Source organism: Hemiscyllium ocellatum, chromosome 34 (assembly GCF_020745735.1).
Source record: "Hemiscyllium ocellatum isolate sHemOce1 chromosome 34, sHemOce1.pat.X.cur, whole genome shotgun sequence".
Taxonomy (NCBI): Eukaryota; Metazoa; Chordata; class Chondrichthyes; order Orectolobiformes; family Hemiscylliidae; genus Hemiscyllium; species Hemiscyllium ocellatum.
This window is the reverse complement of record NC_083434.1, coordinates 40,494,016-40,516,904: the sequence shown is the minus strand read 5'-3', so window position 1 is coordinate 40,516,904 and position 22,889 is coordinate 40,494,016. Positions and strand designations below refer to the sequence as shown.

Here is a 22,889-nt window from a genome sequence, read left to right as displayed (position 1 = left end):
CCCAGAGTAAATCTGTAGAATCTTTACCACAGAGGGTTGTAGAGGCTGGGTCATTAAGTATATATTCATGGCTGAGATGGACAGATCTTTAATCAATAAGGGAACCATGGGTTATGGGGAAAAGGCAGGGAAGAGTTTTGTGGATTATCAGATCAGCCACGATCACATAGAATAGTGAAACAGGCTTGTTGGGCTGAAAGGGCTACCTCTGCATCCAACATATTATGGCCTAATTGTGAAGGATTGACTGTCTGCCATAGAGGGCTGTGGACCTGCCATGGTTGAGTGCATTAGAGGCTGGGATGGACAGGGTTTTTGTCCATCAGGGAATTGAGAGTGAGTGTGAAAGTGGAGTTGAAGCCTACGATCAGCCATGATCGAAGAGAATGTTGGAACAAACTCAATAGGCCTGAATACTCTGGCTTCAATTTTGGTGTTGTTGTGGACATCATCCCATTAAGTGTGTAATCACTGTTACATTTGACTGCATTGTATCACCTTGTACTTATCCCTTGACAAGGAAGACCATGGTCTATGAATAGAACTTGGTGTGAGTTAGCATACAGGAAGCGGAATTTCATTTTAAGATATAGGAATAGACCATTTGGCCCATCAAAGCTGAAAATGTGTTGCTGGAAAAGCACAGCAGGTCAGGCAGCATCCAAGGAACAGGAGAATCGACGTTTCGGGCATAAGCCCTTCTTCCTGAAGAAGGGCTTATGCCCAAAACATCGATTCTCCTGTTCCTTGGATGCTGCCTGACCTACTGTGCTTTTCCAGCAACACATTTTCAGCTCTGATCTCCGGCATCTGCAGTCCCCACTTTCTCCTCCCATTTGACCCATCATGCCTGCCTCACCATTCAATCTGACACTCGTCCCATCTATTTGCCTCCTCTTTTCCTATAACCCTTGATGGCCTTGAATATGTTTATATATTACAGACAAGTGACTAAAACTGAAAATAGCGTGTGTGCGTAGTAGATGTTAGCCTTGGGATATTTACTGCACAACTCCATTCGAAAGACTTAATTTCCAGGAACAGGTTATTATGAGGATGGAGAACTTAGTGGTTAGTGATGGTCCACAAAGGCCCATCAATACACAAAACAATGTTATCCCAATCTGCAACAATCCCTGTTAACATATGATTTCCACAAACAATGTACTACAGAAGCTGGAAATCTGAAACCAAAACAATTCTGCAAATATTTGTCAGAACAGGCAGCATCTGCAGAGAGAAAAGAACATGAAATTAATATCTTGCCAGACTAAAGTCCCTGACCTGAAACTTTAGCTCTCATCCTCTCTGTCTGACCTGCTGAGATTTTCCAGCATTTTCTGTTTTTATTTCCTTTAATTAGTATGTGTCATAAGATGATAAAATTAGACTTTTACTGTTAGGATAAACTATTGAGCAAAGCTGCTGTGACGTTTATGAAATGCTTGTAATCATAGCCAGAGTTCCCAAATTCAAAATTCATAAAAACTCGAAATTCTATAAAATAAATTAGTTAATGACTTGTACTTGCTCACAGTTCTGAACATAATCAACAAAAGAAAGGCATTTACCATTTTCTTTGTGGGAACTGGAATAGAAAGTGATTAGAGTAGGTGAAAAAATCATTATTATTTATTCTGATAGTACTCACATTTAGTTTGAAATTCATTACTTATACTTGAAATCTCAGTTTTTATTCAATATTTTAATTTTGGATTATTCTCTTCTCGTTTTTAGTCTAGGTTTAATGGTACATCATGCATGACAATTTTTAATTCCAACCCCCCCAGGTCTCTGGCGTGTATTTTGTATGAAGTGTGCTGTTTGGATCATGCATTCACTGGCCATAACTTCATGTCAGTTATCCTGAAAATCGTGGAGGGTGAAACTCCGTCACTGCCAGACAGGTATTCCAGTGAGCTTAATGCTGTCATGACAAGGTACGTATGCCCTTATCGAAATAGATTGCCCTGTCAGCTTATCTGCGTCACTGTCTATTTCTGCAATCTCCCTCTTCAATGTGCCACACTTTCTTCCTCACAGCATGTTGCAAAAGGATCCAGCCCACCGCCCAGCAGCTGTGGAAATTCTCAAAATTCCATACGTTGATCAGCAACTCCAGGTATATGTGTAAACATGCACTTTGTTCTTTACTGCATCATGTTTATCTTTTCAGTCTTCAAGCATTTGTACCTCAGGGCATTTTGAGGCAAACAGTAGAGATGTATTTAAGGGAAAGCTAGACAAATACATGGAGGTGAAGGGTTCTGATGTTAGATTTGGATCAGGAAAGCTGAAAATGTGTTGCTGGAAAAGCGCAGCAGGTCAGGCAGCATCCAAGGAGCAGGAGAATCGACGTTTCGGGCATAAGCCCTGGATCAGGAAAGGCTGAGTTGAGCATAGACATTATCTGCGCCTATTTTCGCTAAATCATCTATTTCTGAGCTTGTATCCTAAGTGAGATTATTGCTTTACATTGACAACCACTTGATGAAGGAGCAGTGATCCCAAAGCTAGTGCTTCCAAATAAACCGCTTGGACTATAACCTGTTGTTGTGTGATTTTTAATTTTGTCCACCCAAGTCCAACACTGGCTCCTCCAAATCATCATTACTTAAGCCACATTAAAACAGTGATGACAAGGGTAGATCAGAGGTTAGCAATTCCGTGGCAATTAACTTAACCTCCTGACTCCCCAGAATTTGTTCAGTCATCATCAAGGTATAAGACAGGAGTGTAATGGATTAGCTCCCACTTGCCTGGATGGGTGCAGCTCTGACAACACTCAAGAAGCTCAAAACCAACCATGGCAAAGCAATGATTGACATCCCCTCCAACATTCAATCTCTCCATTACTAGTGCATACAGGCTGTAGTGTGCACTACCTACAAGATACAGTGCATCAATACACCAATCATAGAATCCCTACAGTGTGGAAAGAGGCCGTTTGGCCCATTGAGTCTGCACCAACCCTCCAAAGAGCATCTCATCCAGACCCATCCCAACCCTCTAACCCAGTGTTTCCCAGGGCTAATCCACCAAGTCTGCACATACCTAGACACTATGGGTAATTTAGATTAGATTCCCTACAGTGTGGAAACAGGCCCTTCAGCCCAATAAGTCCACACTGACCCTGCGAAGAGTAGCCCACCCAGACCCTTTCCTCTACATTTAACCCTGACTAATGCACCTAACACTATGGGCAATTTGGCATGGCCAATCCACCTAACCTGCACATCTTTGGACTGTGGGTGGAAACTGAAGCACCTTGAGGAAACCCATGCAGACACTGGGAGAATGTACAAAAACTCTACGCAGACGATCATCTGAGGATGGAATTGAACCTGAATCCCTGGTACCACGAGGCAGTAGTGCTAACCACTGAGCCACCATGCCACCCAGATTCAGAATATGATTACACATTTCAAATCTGGGACATCTACTATCTAGAAGGGCGAGAGCAGGAGATCCATGCGAATTATGCCACCCGTAAACTTTCACAATCCTGACATGGAAATATATTCTTGTTCTTTCCTTGTCGCTGGTTCAAAATTCTAGAACTCTCCCAATTAACAGTGCTGTGGGGTTCACCTGCTCTAAACAACTACAGTGAATGAAGAAGGTGGGTCATACCGCTTTTTGATGTGAACATCAGGACAGGACTTTGAAGCAGGAATTTGACATGATCATAGCCAATCTGATTGTGGTCATAACCAATATTCCGTCTAAACCGCATGCCTGCACAGCTACTCTGAGGTACTGCACACGCGAAATGGTGTGACCATGCATTGACTTCTGCTTTTGGATGCTTGTGCACTGAAAGAAAATTTAGAGGGAGTATTGGTTTCAGTTCCACATTCCTAATCTCACCCCCACCCCCCCATTACCCATGAGTCCCTCATCAATCAAAAATCTATCCACCTAAGCCTTGGATAAATTCAGTGACCCAGCCTCCACTGCCTCTGGGAAAGAGATTAATGAGCCTCAGAGAAAGCCTTCTCCTTAATTTCAATTTCTTGGTCCTAATCTGGGTCCTGTAATACAGAAAGAGAAGGCATTGCCCCAGTGTTGACCTTATCCCTTGGGATCTTATAGGTTTCAATATGATTACCTTTTATTCTTCTAAGCTCCAATGTGTAAAAGCTCAGTCAGTTCAACTTTTCCATAAAATACATTCTTCATCACAGAAATATGGTTGGATTAACCTTCCTTAAACTGCTTCCAACACAAACAAGGAGACCAAACCTGTACACTGTAGCCTGAATGTGGTCTCACCAATGACTTGTATAGCTGCAGTAAAACTTCCCTATTTTCACATTCATTCTCCTTGCAATAAACAGCAGCATTCCATTTGCCTTCCTCATCACTTGCTGCCCCTGCAAACTAACTTTATATGACTCATTTGCAAGGCCACTCAGATCCCTCTGACCATCATTTTATGAAATCTCACTCCTTTTCTATCTGTCTTACCTAATTAAATAACTTCACATTTTTTCATATTATACTTCATCTGCCAATCGATCTCTATCCCTTTGTACCTCCATTTATCTTTACTTGCTCTTGACCAACATCCTTTCCTACCTACCTTGGTGTCACTGGAAAATTTACGTTCACACTCCCTCATCTGAGTCATTTATATAAATTGCAAATAGTTGAGTCCCAGCAGTGATCACTGTGGCATTCCATTGCTTATGGCTTGCTAACCAAAAAAGATTCTTTTATCCCAATTCGTGGGCTTCCTTATAGCTAACCAATTCTTTATCCAAGCGATTACATTAAACCTCACACCACGTACTCTTACTTTTGATGTGGCATGTTATTGATCCACATTTAAAGATTCTCCATTATCCATAGTGCTTGTTAGTTTCTCAAAGAACTCTAAATAAATTAGTTTGGCACAATCTCACTTTTACCAAAACCATATTGACTCTGACTGATCACATTATGATTTTCTAAGTATAAACTCTTTCACAATGCACTCCAGTCATTTTCCTGTGACAAATGTTAAACTAGCTGGCCTACATTGATCTGCTCTCTGTTTCCCTCCTTTCTTGAATAAGTGTGCTTTACTCACTATTTTCCAGACCAAAAGGACATTTCCAGAATTTATGGAATTTTGGAAGATTGTATCAGTGCTCCTGCTATCTATATAGCCATTTCTTCTAGGATGTAAGCCATCAGGTAATGTTGACTTGTTAGCCTTTATGTTAATTATTTTTCCAGCAACTATTCCTTGATGATAGAGGTTATGTACTACTTTCACCTCTTCATTCACAAGTATCTTTTGGGAAGATTTCTAAGTCTTCGACAACGAAGGTAGATATAAGACCACAGGCACATTCTCTAGGCTCACTCTTTTGAAGACCAATACTCACTTTGATTAATTTTTCTGTTCTGAATTTTGTACAGAAACTCTTGCCATCTGTTTTTAAATTTCTAGCTGGCTTTCTCTCATACTCCAACTGCTGCGTCTTCCTTTCTCTGCTTTGTTCTCAAGGGCAATGATTAACAAATGCTGGCCTTGCCAATGAAGTCAAAATCCCAGGAAAAGAAATAACGCCAGTCAGAATGTTGCTAAATTAGGTTTTTAAATTCCTGATGAAGGGCTTATGCTCGAAACGTCGAATTCTCTATTCCTGAGATGCTGCCTAACCTGCTGTGCTTTGACCAGCAACACATTTGCAGCTGTGATCTCCAGCATCTGCAGACCTCATTTTTTACTTTTAAAATTAATCCCCAGTATTAAAGCCTTTCTTACCAATTTTATCCTTGATGTCACAGGACTCTGGTCAACAATCCAGCCTGCCAGTCTTGTGATCACCTTGTTTGCTGACTAAAGTATTTGCCCCTGAAAGTGGCAGACAGCCTGATGCAAGAGCTCTGCCAAGAATCTACCCTTTCAAACCGGTTCTAATCCCCTCCCATTCCCAGTTGCAGGGAGGTAAATTCCCCAATGCTGTCTGATATACAGTCAGTTTACTCAGGTTGAGGATTCTCTTTTTATTGAACCAAATTTATTTCTTCTTTGTCTTCGGAATGTGGGAAAAAGATAAACAGCTTTTGGCAAATCCCAGAGGCTCATTTAGCAGAGCGCTATGATTATCAGCCACAAATGTAAGAGATGAAGAAACAACCCTGGGCCCTTTTGTAATCAGACTGGAGACTGTTACAAGGCACTCTTTCATTTACTGACAGATAAAAGTGACAAGAATAAAAGCTGAGTGGTTTCATCAGGTACCTTCAAACAAATCTTTGAAATGCAGTCAGCTTGGGCAGCATTACTTCCATTGACATTGTCAGACTGTGATAGGAGGGGAATCAGAAGCTGTGATTTCCTGACAGGAGTCAGACATTGACAGATGAGCAGTCAGAACCCGGGATTTCAATAGAAATTATCCTTTCTTTCTCGCCTTTCATTCGACATGAGACAACGTACTTGGTGTAAGCAAATGCCCTTTGTTACAGGTACTTTAGTTTTCAACTTGAACTTTTCATTGCTTTAATGACACGGTCTTATTGCTGATGTTTTGCTTTTGCAGAACATACCTGGGGAAATTGCGTTTCACAGCTTCTGATTATTTACGCAAAACAAAACTGTTTGCAGCTGCATTTTCCAATTCTTCCTTCAGCCATCTTTGGGTTTCAGGCATGTTCCCCTTGTGAATGTTTGAAGAGTCGTAAAGCAGTCACCTTTTAACAGTCTGAACTAAATTCTTTGTCTGTAAATTGCAGAACATCAAGTGCAAGTTTTCAAACATCACCACAAAAGACATAACAATCAACTCTCAGGATGAAGCTCTTCAAATCAGGAATGCTTTGTAAGTAAGATCCAGTTCAGTGGACAGTCTTGATTAGGCAAACACCTACTGGGCTAAGGGTTCTTGTGGTGCAATGGTAGTGTCCCTACCTCAAGAGCAGGGGACCTAAGTTCAAGTCCTACCTGTTATAGAGGTGTGTCACAACATATTGAACAAGTTGATATAAAAATGCATAATTGCATGTGCTTTAGGGGATACTAATTTTTATTTTCTAGAAAAGGCAAAGCTGCCAAAGTCCCAGAGGGCTATTGGGCTGCTCTCTTATTAGAGAGAAACAACTGGTGATAAGTTGAAGCTGAGGGTCCCCACACCTTAGGGGAGACGTGAGGTTGAGAAGGTGGTTTCTGGGACTGATTGACTTATTGTGTATTTCAAGAGTGAAGGAAATAGGAGCAGGAGTAGACACTATGGTTTATCAATTGGATTTTCTTTGCCTTTCAGTGTGATCATGGATGATACAAATTAGAAGTAGAGTATACCAATAAACCCCTTGAGCCCTCCTCCATCATTCTGTAAGATCGTGGCTGCTCTGATTGTAACCTCAAATCCACATTCCATCCCCTTGTTTAACTAGAATCTATCCCCTGCTGCCTTAAAAATGTCCAAGGACTCTGCTTCCACCAGCTTTTCAGGAAGAGAGTTCCAAAGACATTTGATCCTCTGAGCGACAAGGTGGAGATACAAGGTTGCCCATACAAACAATTGAGAGGCTGTTTACACAGAAACCATACACAAAAACAGGCTTTGTCCGGAGGATCACTGAAGATGTTACCTAATATGGTGACAAAATGTCTGAAAATTAACCTTCCAGCTCAGCGAGCAAACCTACATCCACATAAACCTCATCAACAGCTTCATTGAGAAATAGGAATAGTTTATTTAATGAACGTGGGCAGTTGAGAGTAATTACAGAAAACGTTTTGCATCCAAAACAGTGACTCTCGGAGTGTGCATCCCGCCAGCAGGCTCAATGGAGATTCGGAATCAATGTAGACCCTAAACTATTCTTTTACAAACAGAATTCACGTCCTTAAATCTTGTGATTTATGGGGATGCCTGTTCTTGTTTATGATCAGCATCCAGCTTTACAATACTGCCCTTCATTCAGTGTCAATGAATGTGACAGCAGCAATGGGATTTGTGTTATTCTGAGCCAGGGACTGTTACCCTGAGGCTGATGTACTCTAATTGATGAAATTAGTGCTAACTGTCAAAAGCATTAATCTGATATGGCAATTCTTAGCACTCTTCAAAATGGAGGTCAAGACTTACATTTATACAGCGTCTTTTGCATCCTCAGGGCATTCTGAAAAGTACTAGTAATGAGAAATAACAAGTCCTAAAATGAAGTTCTTGCAGGGTGCACTACAGCCAATTTGCGTACAGCAAGATCCCAAAGTGGTAATGACCAGATAATCTGTGGATAAATATTGGCCATGGCATCAAGCAAAACTTCATAAAGAAACAGGACCTTTAATCCACCTGAAGGCCTCAAGTAAATGCCTCATTTGAGAGAAGGCCGCTCCAGCAGTGCTACATTCTCCCAGCAGGGGGAGTTCCAGTTAATTTTTGTGGAATGGGTTGTGATTCCACAGCTTTCTAATACAGAGGCAAGAGTGATGGCAATTGAGTCACAGCTCACCCAACTAAACACCGCATTAAATCCCTACCCTCTGAGGATGTCTTCCATTAGGTGACTATTCACTCACCTATTGCTTGGAGGCAAATACTCAAAATAAAGTGATGGTTAATTTAACAAGGTGGAGATTTGCTCCACAATTGAATTTTGTAAAACATTGATCTTTATACCTGAGTTCCGGGGATAACAGTACCAATTGTTCATTTCTCGGTAGTACATTTACTTTGACTGTGGTATTTCTACTTTCTATTCACCAGAGAGAAAACGACATTTAGAATAGTTTAACATCTATTCTCCAGGTGTTATTCCTGAGGCTGGATGGAGAGGGGCAGTGACCATTATTTTCTACTTGAGGCACATGAGAACATAAGAAATAAGAGCAGCAGGAGGCCATTCAGCCCTTTGTGGCCTATCAGTAAGATCATGGCTAATATATTGGCACTGAAATGGCTCTTACCAAAGTCCCAAGTAGCACCCTATGTGATTGTGACAAAGGCAAACTTATCCTCCTTGCCTTTCCTGACTGGCCTGCAGGCTTCAACATGATTGATCATCTCTTTCAAATTCTTGTCACTGACCAGTTCTGGCCTCATGAGTATCCCTGATTCTAAGCACTGCATCAGTGGAGACCTTACCTTCAGCCACCCAGACTCTAAACTGGAATTCCCTCATATCTTTTTTTTTACTCTGTCTTCAACGTAATACATTGACCAAATATTTAGTCATCTCCTTATATCTCCACGCATGGCCTCACTCTCCTCTTTTGTTTTAAGGCACCTTGAGATGCTTTGTTTGCAGAAAGGTATTGTATGTACATAAGTTGGATGTACATGGAATAGTGTAGGTTAGATGGGATTCAGATTGGGATGACAGGTTGGCGTAACAACGAGGGCCGAAGGGCCTGTACTGAGCTGTATTGTTCTATGTTCTATGTTGTTGAATAAGGTTCTGCTTTAAATCCACCTTTCAGCCAAATAATTAGTTGGCATAGCCGCAATCTTACAGATATGTTAAAGCTGGCATTACTGCAACCTGTGCACATCATACATTCTTCTGAACACAATTGACCCTCTTGATTGTTTCATTGTTGGTGTTAGCCCATAAGACATAGGAGCAGAAATTAGGCCAATCAGCCCATCAAGTCTGCTCCGCCATTCAATCATGGCTGATAAGTTTCTCAACCTCATTCTCCCTATAACCCTTTGTCCTTTTGACAATCAAGAACCTACCTAACTCTCTCTTAAATACACTCAATGATCTGGTCTAGTATTAGTGTCAAGGCCTGCATTTATTGCCTATTCCTAATTGCCTTTGAACTAAATTATTTGTTTTGCCCTTTCAGAGAACAAGAACTGCAGCTTAGCTCTGGAGTCTATGTCTGGTGGGATCTGAACTCACACTCACACCCTCCAGGACATTAGGCTGGGTCTTGGGATTACTACTGTATTATCACTACACTGCCAGCTCACCCTAATTGTCCCAGACTGATGCTTGAAGTTGAAATTGAGGCCAGCTCCTTATCAGTCCTCAACAATAAAGAAAACCTTCATTATCTTTTTTAAATTATTACATTTGCTTTGATGGAAAATAATTAAATTTCTTAGACTTTCTCTTTACCAAAGAACAAATCAAGAGTTTTTTTTGGTTTGACACTCAGGAAAAGGTTTATAAATTCAGTTTTCAGCAAGTAATTATTTTTGACGAGAAGGGATGTAATCCTTGCCAAAATAAAAGCAATGTTCTGTGAATGTTGGAAATCTGGAATAGAAACAGAAAGCGCTGGAGCAATTCAGCAGATCTGGCATCCTTCACTCCATTTCTAGTCTGATATGACTTTTCTTCATCAACTCTGTTTCTCTCTCTCTCCATTAATGCTGCCAGACATGCTGAGTTTCTCCAGCACTTCCTGTTTTTATTTGTAACTGTTTACAAATTGCTTTGTGATGTAGATTGGGAAGTGTGATATTTTTAGTCCCATGAATCTATACAGTACACTCACAGGAGGGAACAGAATCTTCACAGAAACAGAACAGTATTGAAACAACTAACACTTTATGCAGGTGTCACATTGCTAATTGAATGTTCTAGTTGTTTAACATAGAAAATTGGAGCAGCAGTAGGCCATTCAGCCCTTCAAGCCTGCTCTGCCATTCTGTATGATCCAAATCAGCCCTCGATCCCGCTTTCTCTCCATACCCTTTGATCTCTTTAGTCTTCCCCTTGCATTTGATTTCACTCTGGGTTCAGATTCCACTCTGGGACTCCTCAAAGCCTGTTCTACATGGTACAAGTCAGGAGTGCAATGGAGTACTCTTCAGTTGTCCCAGTGAGTGGATCTCCAGTAACATATAAATAACTTGACACCATCTAAAACAAAACAGCCACTTGATCAATGTCCTTTCCACAAGCTGAAACATTCACTCCCTCCACCATTGACATGCAGTGTGTACCTTCTACACTAAATGTAATGGGGTAAAAAATGAGGTCTGCAGATGCTGGAGATCACAGCTGAAAATGTGTTGCTGGTTAAAGCACAGCAGGCCAGGCAGCATCTCAGGAATAGGGAATTCGACGTTTCGAGCATAAGCCCTTCATCAGGAATGAGAGAGAGTAGCCAAGCAGGCTAAGATAAAAGGTAGGGAGGAGGGACTTGGGGGAGAGGCGATGGGGGTGGGATAGGTGGAAGGAGGTCAAGGTGAGGGTGATAGGCTGGAGTGGGGTGGGGGCGGAGAGGTCAGTAAGGAGATTGCAGGTTAGGAGGGCGGTGCTGAGTTGAGGGAACCGACTGAGACAAGGTGGGGGGAGGGGAAATGAGGAAACTGGAGAAATCTGAATACCAGGTTTCACGGACAGTACCTCCCAAACAAATGACCTCTACCACCTTGAAGGAGATAAGAAGCAGACACATGAGAACACTACCACGTGCCGGCTGATTTGCAAATATAATACCGTTCCTTCAGTGTTGCTGCATCAAGAAACTGGATCTCTCTTTATCAGCGCTGTGGTTATACCCATACCACACACACTTCAGGGAATGTAAGAAAGTGACTAACCACCATGTTCTCAAGGACAATAATTGATGAGCAACAAATACTGGTTACATTCACAGTCCTTGAACAAAAATAAATTGTCGCATTACATGTTGAAGGATTCCATACAAACCAATGTTAGGAATGGTTGCAAGACAGAGAGAGTCTTTGATAATCACTTGTGCATTTATAGAATAAGATCAAGATTGGACACAAACAAAGAAAAAGTGCTAGAAAAACTCTACAAGTCTAGCAGCAGCTGTTGAGAGAGAAAAGAGTTAACGTTTCAAGCCCAGAAACCCTTTGTTAGATCTACAAATAGTCAAATGCTTGCCATTGTATTACACACTGGGGCTCATTTAATAGCTCAATCAGAGACACATTAGGGGATGGTTCAAACATCACAAGTACAATCAGAGAAAGTGCAATCAGAGTAGATTGGGCCTGTATTCATTGAAATTTAGTAAAATGAAAGATTACCTTATAGAAACATATAAGAACCTTAAAGACTTGACAGGATGGTTACGGCGAGGTGATTTTCACTAGCAGGAGTGTCTATGATCAGAGGGCATAACATCAGAGTAAAGAGTCACCCATTTAATACAGTGATGAGGAGAACGTTCTTTGAGAGGGTAGTGAATCTGTGAATTTCTTTACCTCAGATGGCTGTTGAGGCTGGGTTGTTAAGTCTATGAAGGCTGGGAGAGACAGTAAAGGAATCAAAGGTTAGGGAGAAAAAGACAGGAAAGTGGAGTTGAGGATTATCAGCCATGGCCTCACCGAATGGTGGAGCAGATTCGATGGGCTGAATGGTCTACTTCTGCTCCTTGGCTTATGGTCTTCTACTTAGGGAGTAGATGGCTATGTTGATGGAGGTTAGATATGGAGGAGGCTTATGTCAAGCATAAAAAGTGGACAAACTAGGCTGAATTATTTTTAGCTTAAAAATGTGTTGCTGAAAAAGCACAGCAGGTCAGGCAGCATCAAAGGAGCAGGAGAATCGACGTTTCGGACATAAACCCTTCTTCAGGAATCTCCTTCTCCTGCTCCTTTGATGCTGCCTGACCTGCTGTGCTTTTCCAGTAACACATTTTTAAGCTCTGATCTCCAGCATCTGCAGTCCTCACTTTCTCCTAAATAATTTTTAATTAAGCATCATTGCCAGTTAATCAACTCTACATCATCTTCACATATGTAATGGTGTTCACCAATAATTATGGACGTTTATAAATGAATTGAGCATTCTTGAATATATTTTAAGCAATGGTTAAATGGTGCAACATACTAGATGGTATTTTTAAATTAGGTGAGCTTTATTCTAGCACTCTGCTGTTAACTGAACTGAGAAATTCATGTTGCCAAAGCTATACAATTAATCTCAAAATATAAATCTTTATAAAATGGTTTAAAACAATTGTAATCAGAGCAAGACGTCAACATTTAGGGAGTAGCTAACAATTATAAACTCAGATCTGATTTATGTAAAATTTATGGTCATGATGGACTAAGATGGAACTGTGGGTGTGAAATGGCTTGGCAATTAGAACCAGAATTCACAACATGTTAATTGGAGAGAATGCATATTATAATCACAAGCTGTTGAATTACATTTGCATAAATAATTGCCACATAAATCATACAGTTGACTACAAATGGTTTGAAGTCATATTCTAAAAACATATACGTTGATGAGCTGAGGTTGCCAAGCATAAATTAATTCGTATTTGTTCCCTACTTCCATGCTCCAATCATTTCTCTGTTATAAGTCTGTGACTTATTTTGCCTTTACACTTCCTAGGGCTCTTGGCTGAAAATCTTTGATTTATCTCTTTCACAATCACACAAAGTCCTAATGAAATACAGTTTATAGACTCATAGAGTTATTAAATAGAGCCTGGTGTGGAAGGAGGCTATTCAGCCCATCGAGTTAATGTTAGCTGTCTGTACAGCAATACAATAAGTCACATTTCTCTGCTCTATTCTTGTAGCCCTATAACTTTATTCCCTTCAGACTCCACTCAATTTCCTTTTCAAATCATTCATCATCTCCATGCCCATCACTTACATCACCCCTGATAGGCAGTGAGTTCCAGGTCAATATCACTTGCTGTACTTCATATCCCCCTGCAGCTCTGTGTTCTCTCGTCCTTGTACCTTTAGCTATTGAGAATGACATATCCATACCTTATGTAAACCTAGTATGATCTTCTTCAACTCTATTAATAAGTCTATCACAATCAGAAATGAGTATCCTCATTATTCCCCTCTCTTCAAACTGTTCAAGGGATGGTATATGAAATGCCACAAGCCTCTACAGAAACTCTGGTAGTGTCTTTTGGTTTATTTTGTCTTTTTTTTTACTATTTTGAGAAAAACAAGTAGTCAGATTATGGATTAACAGCCCACAAGAGTGACCGTGAAACAAAATCAATTTTTTAAAGGAAACATATCAACTTTTAAAATCATTTTGAGGGGTGTTGACACATTTCCATCCCATGCAGCCCACAGCAGATGTAGAAGGCAATAGGCAGACTGGACACTGCAAGGGAGCACACTGTACTTCCTCAGGAGGCTAAGGAAATTCGGTACGCCCACAAGGACTCTTACCAATTTCTATGGATGCTCTGAAACGAGCATTGTACCCAGATGCACCACAGCTTGGTCTGGCATCTGCTCTGCCCAAGACTGCAATAAATTACAGAGAGTTGTGAATGTAGCCCAGTCCATCACGAAAACCAGGCTTCCATCCATTGACTCCATCTACACTTCCTGCTGCCTCGAGGAAAGCAGCCAACATCATCAAAGAGCCCCGCCACCCCGGTTCTATTCTCTTCCCCCCTCTTCCGTCAGGCAGAAGAAAGAAAAGTTTGAAAACACATACCAACAGATTCAAGAACAGCTACTTCCCCGCTGTTATCAGACTTATAGAGTCATAGAGATGTACAGCACGGAAACAGACCCTTTGGTGCAACCCGTCCATGCCGACCAGATATCCCAACCCAACCTAATCCCACCTGCCAGCACCCGGCCCATATCCCTCCAAACCCTTCCTATCCATATATCCATCCAGATGCCTTTTAAATGTTGCAATTGTGCCAGCCTCCAACACTTCCTCTGGCAGCTCATTCCATACACGTACCACCCTCTGCGTGATAAAGTTGATCCTTAGGCCTTTTTATATCTTTCCCCTCTCACCCTAAACCTATGCCCTCTAGTTCTGGACTCCTCAACCCCAGGGAAAAAATCTTTGCCTATTTACCCAACCATGGGTCACCCCTCAACCTCCGACGCTCCAGGGAAAACAGCCCCAGCCTGTTCAGCCTCTTCCTATAGCTCAAATCCTCCAATCCTGGCAACATCCTTGTAAATCTTTTCTGAACCTTTTCAAGCACGCAATATTCCAACAGTGGCCTAACCAATGTCCTGTACAGCCGCACCATGACCTTCCAACTCCTGTACTCAATACTCTATACTTATGAACAGACCTCTCATATATTAGAGTTGATTTTTCTCTGTAGCAGTATCACTATATTCTGCATTCTGTTCTAATAGCCTGATGTACTTATGAACAGTGTGATTCGTCTGGATAGCAGGCAAGACAATACTTTTCACTGTATCTCAGCGCATGTGACAATAATAAATCAAATCAAAATTAATCAAAAATCCAAAGAACACCCAAGTGCGATGTAACTGTGGAAGGGAGGAAGGCAGCTCATGAGGTATGACCCCTCCCATAGTCCACTGCAGAGTCCTGTTAATGGTCTCCTTGGTCAGGCCCATGAGATGGTCCTCCAATCTGCCTGCCCCTCTCTGCACCATGTGTCCATCTGACAGAGTCTTAGCAACAATAACAGGCAAATTCTAACCAATTCCTTTGGGCAGTTCTTAAAGATTTAAATAAGCCATGGGAATAAAATCTAGAGATTTGTCATGGACTCGCTTTTCCAGGAGGGATACTGAGAAAACAACTAGAATTGGGAATATTCCCGTCTCTGTAACAGGGATTCTGAAGTCAATCTTAACACCCACTGGATAGACCAGGTGTTGGATCAGAAAAAGTGCTAAATATTGACAATGGATCAGGACATTAATGAACTTTGCAGTATAATCCCCAAAGGGATGACCTGTGTAGCTCATGATCTGTATTCACACACCAGGGGGCCCTTCACAGCCAATCTGCCAAGTGACCATTGCCCTTGGTACTCACCAGGATCAATGATCAAGTAGGGGCAGAGTATAAACACATGCAGGGACTTAATATTTGCAGAAATTTCTTTGTTACTTTCCCATCCATATCAACCTGGATCAAATATCTGCCTTCTTCCCAAACCCACAAGAACTGCCAAGTCCAATAATTGTGAGAAAGGAGGTCTCAGTTGGAGCACGAAGCCAGTCTGAGTTTGACAGCAGAATCAATGCTAATGTCAGGCTGGACCAATAACAACACCCATTCTGAAATGTACATGTAGAACATGGAAATTAATGTTGCTTAAAGTTTTAAGCATGTAAAGGTAAAATAGTCCTACCGGACCATAGGGGTGCTTTTTCATTAGAGAGAGAGAGAGAGAGAGAGAGAGAGTGACGAGTGTTGGTGAATTAACCCGAAGGTCACCAAGCCTTAGGCTAGGGGAGAGATTGTAAAGGAGAATTTCTCAGCCAACATAAGAATTGAACTCATGCTGTTAGCCTGACTAACTGGCCATCCAGCGAACTGAGCTAACCAGCCCCCATGTAGAAAGGTTCTCATAGTTATGCGTTAACCCAGCTGTTTGTGGTTTACTCACACTTCTCTTCCCCATCCAGACATAAACCGTGAAGAATATTTGTTTAGAAACATGCGTGTGAATTACAAGAGCAAGTATAAGTTAGCATTGCCTCATGGGTTCTGGGTTTGTTCATGCTGAACAATTCAATTGACTTAGTGACCTCCATAGTTCACTCTGTTCACTAAGTAAATTACATGCATACTCACTATCACATTGCGGAACCTGCTAATTTTGAATATCAAGTATTTCCTTGTTAAAAGCTTGAATGTTCTTGTTGTTAACATATTCTTCATCTTCACAAAATTACCTTTGACTATCTCTACCCTTCGCCTAATTTCAGCATCACATTTATCCTCTACTTTTAGCATTTGTCCCAAATGGGCTTATTCCATTATGACACAATATATTTCTTCCTTGGTCCAATCAACAGAGGGAAGTAGACATTCCATATGACTTCCAGAGAATTTGCATACTGGCTTCATTTCAAATCAACTTCCTGCCTTAGACGGCCCTTAGCCCTTGACACTCTCATTTTTTTTGGGGACTATTTGGTAATTGGGTTAATTTGTTCTCTCAGTAGTTTGTGGTGACCCAATATGACGTTAAGCATTGTAAATGTTAAATTAACATCAATCACTTGATTGAAAATGCCAGCTAAATTTGGGTGTCATACTCTCTCAGGCACGAACTGCGTGTTAAATCTTAAGCAGTTCCTTGATTAAGGAATTAAAATTAATGATATTGCAGATTCCTCCGCTGCCCTATTATTTTAGTGATACCAAGCTCTGCATTCTTCAATGTAGGTGTCAAAATACTCAGAGAGTCATTGAGTCATACAGCATGGACATAGACCCTTTGATCTAACCAGTCCACACTGACTGTATTCCCAACTAAACTAGTCACACCTACGCATGTTTGGCACATATCCCTCCAAAGATTTGCTAGTCATGTACTTATTCAAATGTCTTTTAAATGTTATACCTGTACCTGCATCCACCACCATCTCTGGCAGTTTGCTCCACACATGAACCATTCTCTGTGTATAAAAGTTGCCCCTCATGTCCTTTTTAAACCTTTTTGCCTCTCATCTTAAAAATATGCCCTCAAGTTTTGAACTCCCCCAACCTAGGGAAAAGACCCTTGTTGTTCACCTTATCCAGGTCTCTTATGAGTTTATAAACTTCCATAATGTCACTCCTCAACCTCCTACACTCTAGTGTACAATGTCCCAGCCTATCCAGCCTATTATTAAAACTTCAACCTTCCATTCCTTGTGACATCCTGTTTACTCTATTCTGAGCCCTCTCCAATTTATTAATGTTCTTCCTATAATAGGGTGACCCGAACTGCACACAGTGCTCCAGAAGAGGTCTCACCAACATCCTGTACATCCTCTACATGATGTAACCACTCCTATACTCAAAGCCTGTATCCCTCGTAAACAAAGCTTTTCACTGTACTGCAGTGCATGTAACAATCAATCAAAGATCTGAGCAATGAAGGCAAGTATGCTAAATGCCTTCTTAACCACCCTGTCTACCTGTGATGCAAATTTCAAAGAATTATTTACCTGAACCCCTAGGTTGCTCTGTTCGACAACACTGCCCCGGATCTGACCATTAATTGTATAAGTCCTGTCCTTGTTTGTTTTACCAAAATTCAATACTTTCTCCAAAATGCAATACCTCACATTTATCCAAATTAAGTCCATCTGCCACTCCTCAGTCCATTGACCCAATTGATCTCGATGTCTTTGTAATCTTAGATACCCTTCTTCATTGGGCACCATCTTACCAATTTTGGTGTCATCCAGAAACTTACTAATCGTGGCTCTTATATTCTCATCTAAGTTGTTTATATAAATGACAAGGAAAAGTGGACCCAGTACGAATGCCGATGGAATACTGCTGGTCACATTCCTAAAGTCTGAGAAACAACCCTCCTCTACCACCCTCCGTCTCCTACGATCAAGCCAATTTGGTATCCAATTTGCAAACTCATCCTTAATCCCATGTGATCCAACTTTCCTAATGACTCTACCATGCAGAACCTTATCAAAGGCTTTACTAAAGTCCATGTAAACAATGTCTATCGCTCCATCCTTATCAATCATTTTTGGTTTCTCCTTCAAAAACCTAAATCTTTAATAATAAGACACGATTGCCCCTGCACAAAACCGTGCTGACTAACCTTAATCATTCCGTGCCTCTCCAAATATTTTTCAGAATCACCTCCAACAACTTTCCCACCACTGATGTCAGACTCGCGGGTTTATAGTTCCCAGGCTTTTCCTTGCAGCCTTCCTTAAATAAAACCACAATTCGCCACCCTCCAGTTCACCGGCATTTCGCCTGTGGTTATAGGTGATACAAATATTTCCGCTAGTGGCCCTGCAATTTCTTCCAATCCATAACCCACATCCTTGAACATGAGTAATGGTCCTACCATTGTAAAGAGAGGGGATTCCTCAGTTGAGGAAAAAGGAAAATGTATCAGAAGCATTGGTGTTTCCACAAATACTTTCTTTCTCCACATCCTGCTAGTTCTACTTAATATCTTGAAAATTATGACTAATTCACTCCTCAATTAAAGTTCAGGGCTACAGCTTAGTTAGTGTTCTGTCTCCTTGCACTTTAACCCATGTGTTTGACCATCATTTCTAGTAAATCCATGGTGCAGTCACTCTAAAACAGCATATCTTACCTAATGCATGGCGCACAGAATTAAATATAGTATCCACGTGTGGTAATACAAGGGGTTGACCTTAACTTACCTGTATTCTGGTCCTCCATTTATGAAGACCAGCATTCCCCTAGCATTTACAATTACAGTTTGCACCTAACCATGACATTTTTAAAAAAAATCTACAAAAATGAACCCCTAAATCACTTTGGAATTCACATAGTTTCCAGCTTTTCACTGCTCAGCATGTGTCATTTTCTTTTCTCCAAATCGCAATCTCCTACTTTAAAATCTATTTGCCACAGTTTTGTCCATTTACTTCATCAATCAATATCTCTTTGTGAGTTAATGCTTCTGTTTACACTGCTTACAATACCACCTATCTTTGTGTCACTGATAAATTTAAGTATGTGGCTTTCTATTTCATCCTGTAAGTTGATAATAAACAGAGTGAATAGTTGAGCTGCAAACACAGATCCTTGCAGGACAATACTCATTACACTCTGTCAATTGGAGCACCAGTCCATTATCCCTACTCCTGCTGCTCAGTCCATTTCTGAACAAGGTTAATCATTTGCTAATCATTTCAAATCTTGCTGCAGTATCTCATGCTCAACTTTATTGAATTACATGCAAAGGCCTTCCCCTGACCACTATTTTTCTCACCTCTTCAAAAAAATTCAATTACAGTTGTCATGAACTACCTGTTAAAAAACCCATGCTGGCTCCATCTCACTGCTGAAAGTCTTCAGATGTTGAGTCACCTTATTCATAATGATAGATTCTAGCAATTTCCTGACAATGTGTCAACTACTGACCTATAATTCCCTCACTCACCTTTCTAAAATAGTCGAGTGACATGCAATTTTCCAATCTCCAGTAAACTTTAATTACAGTTGAAAGTCATTGGTGATCAGATGGAAAGAGTGCTTCCTTCTCCTGTCTCTGTCAAGAAGAAAATATCTTGCTGTCGGATCAAATATCACACTGGAACAAGTTGATAAGTTTGTCCATGTAGTGGTAATGATAACCGAAGGTGGCAGTTGTGATGCTGAGGTCAGAAAGATGAATGATGAATGATATAATTATTGTCACTTGCATTGTACTGTGAATAATACAGTAACATACAGTGAAAAGCTTCAACAGTCACCACAGTTTTGAATAGATTAAGAATATACTATGGGAAGCGAGGGAAGAGACTGTTGCATCTCTGGCGATGATCTTTGCATCCCCGCTATCCACTGAAGTAGTGCCAGATGATTGCAGGGTGGCAAATGTTATTCCCTTGTTCCAGAAAGGGAATAGGGATAACTCTGGGAATTACAGACCAGTCAGTGTTATGTTGGTGGTGGGCAAATTATTGGAGAGGATTCTGAGAGACCGGATTTATGATTATTTGGAAAAGCATAGCTTGATTAGAGATAGTCAGCATGACTTTGTGAGGTGCAGATCATGCCTCACAAGCCTTATTGAATTTTTTGAGGATGTGACAAAACACATTGATGAGGGTAGAGTAATAGGTGTGGTGTGCATGGATTTTAGCAAGGCATTGGATAAGCTTCCAAATGGTGGACTCATTCGGTAGTCAGGAGGTATGGGATACAGAATTGGCTGTCCCATAGAAGACAGAGGGTGGTAGTAGATGCAAAGTATTCAGCCTGGAGCTTGGTGACCAGTGGTGCTCTGCAGGAATCTGTTCTGGGATCTCTGCTCTTTGTGATTTTTATTAATGACTTGGATGAGTAAGTGGAAGACTGGGTTAGTAGGTTTGCCGATGATATGAAGGTTGGTGGAGTGCTGGATAGTGTGGAGGGCTGTTGTTGGTTGCAATGGGACATTGACAGGATGCAGAGTTGGGCTGATAAGTGGCAGATGGAGTTCAACCTGGAAAAGTGTGAAGTGTTTCATTTTGTATAGTCGAATTTGAATGAAGGTTAAAGGCAGGATTCTTGGTGGTGTGGAGCAACAGAGAAATCTTGGGATCCACATCCATAGATCCCTCAAAGTTACCACCCAAGTTGATAGGATTGTGAAGAAGGTGTATGGTGTCTTGGCTTTCATTAACAGGGGGATTGAGTTAAGAGCCGCAAGGGTACGCTCACCTCTATAAAGCTCTGGTTAGACCACACTTAGAATATTGTATTCAGTTCTGGTTGCCTCATTATAAGAAGGATGTGGAAGCTTTAGAGAGGGTGCAGAGGGATTTACCAGGGTGCTGCCTAGACTGGAGGGCATGTCTTATGAAGAAAGGTTGAGGGAATTAGGGCTTTTCTCATTGGAGCGAAGAAGGATGAGAGGTAACCTGATTGTGGTGTACATGATGATAGCTGAAAATGTGTTGCTGGTTAAAGCACAGCAGGTTAGGCAGCATCCTAGGAACAGGAAATTCGACGTTTCGGGCCAGAGCCCTTCATCAGGAATGATGATAGGCAATGATGGGATGGATAGCCAGAAACTTTTTCCAAGGTTGAAATGTCTATCACGAGGGGGCGTAATTTTAAGGTGATTGGAGGAAGGTATAGGGGAGAGGTCAGAGTTAGGTTCTTTACACAGAGAGTGGTGGGTGCATGAAATGCACTGCCAGCGGTGGTAGTAGAGTCAGAGACATTAGAGATATGTAAGCAACTCTTGGATAGGCACATGGATGATAGTAAAATGAAGTGTATGCAGGTTAGTTTGACCTTAGAGTAGGACATCAAGGGCCTGTACTATGTTGTACTACTGTTCTACGTTCTGTGTTTGTTCTTATAAAAAGAGTAAAAGATATAACTGAAAGAGAGCGGCACGGTGGCACAGTGGTTAGCACTGCTGCCTCACAGCACCAGAGACCCGGGTTCAATTCCCGACTCAGGCGACTGACTGTGTGGAGTTTGCACGTTCTCCCCGTGTCTGCGTGGGTTTCCTCAGGGTGCTCCGGTTTCCTCCCACAGTCCAAAGATGTGCAGGTCAGGTGAATTGGCCATGCTAAATTGCCTGTAGTGTTAGGTAAGGGGTAAATGTAGGGGTATGGGTGGGTTGCGCTTCGGCGGGTCAGTGTGGACTTGTTGGGCCGAAGGGCCTGTTTCTACACTGTAAGTAATCTAATCTAATCTAATCTAACTGAGAGTCCTGGGCCAGCTCACCAATGGCACCCGCATTGCCACATCTTCTCTACTCACTGCTGCCTGTGCCAGACCCGCCAATGACAGGGTCGCAATTCATTGGTGCCACCTCATCACCACTGGGCCCACACCACTGACACCATCACTGACACCATCACTGACACCATCACTGACACCACCACTGACACCATCACTGACACCATCACTGACACCATCACCAATTACGATAGACACAGCTAAATATGAAGCTGAAGGATATTGTTGCAAGGAAACTCAAGCCTGGAACAAGAAGATTCAGAAGATGCTCCATTCTTTCTCCTTCTCCTGCACACGTCTGGGCAATACGTGAACGGCCAATGCAGAATGTAAGGCTTTTGAAATGTGAATGCTAAGACATGTGCTAAAAATTCCACGTCCAGACTATGGGACAAAAGAGGAGGATATACGAATATGAAGGGTTTGGTCGGCATGGATGGGTTGGACCGAAGGGTCTGTTTTCGTGCTGTACATCTCTATGACTCCAAAATAACTTACAAAAAGGAACACAAACAGAAGTTGCTTGAGATACTCAGCAGAGACAAAAAAACTGCAGATGCTGAAATCCAAAGAAGACACGCAGGAGGCTGGAAGAACGCAGCAAGTCAGGCAGCATCAGGAGGTGGAGAAGTCGATATTTCAAGTGTAACCCTTCTTCAGGACAGGGGGTGGGTGTAGGGGGAGACGGGGCCAGGGTGGTGAAATGGGGATAGGTGAAGACAGGTAGAGGATACGACTTGGTTGGTCAATGGGAAGAAATGGATCAGGTTGGTGGCAGGGAGCAGTGTAAGGGAGGGGGAGGGGCTGGGAAGGGAGTT

At 41.6% G+C, this 22,889-nt stretch overlaps 1 protein-coding gene across 1 annotated transcript in view; it reads left to right on the top strand.

Moving 5' to 3' along the window:
* nek11 (NIMA-related kinase 11) overlaps positions 1–22,889 on the top strand; it is a 292,196-nt gene that overhangs the window by 124,672 nt on the left and 144,635 nt on the right. The window contains exons 6-8 of the mRNA XM_060850033.1: positions 1,791–1,940; positions 2,044–2,122; positions 6,733–6,818. Of these exons, the coding sequence (XP_060706016.1) occupies positions 1,791–1,940; positions 2,044–2,122; positions 6,733–6,818 (315 nt within the window). The remainder of the gene's footprint in view (positions 1–1,790; positions 1,941–2,043; positions 2,123–6,732; positions 6,819–22,889) is intronic.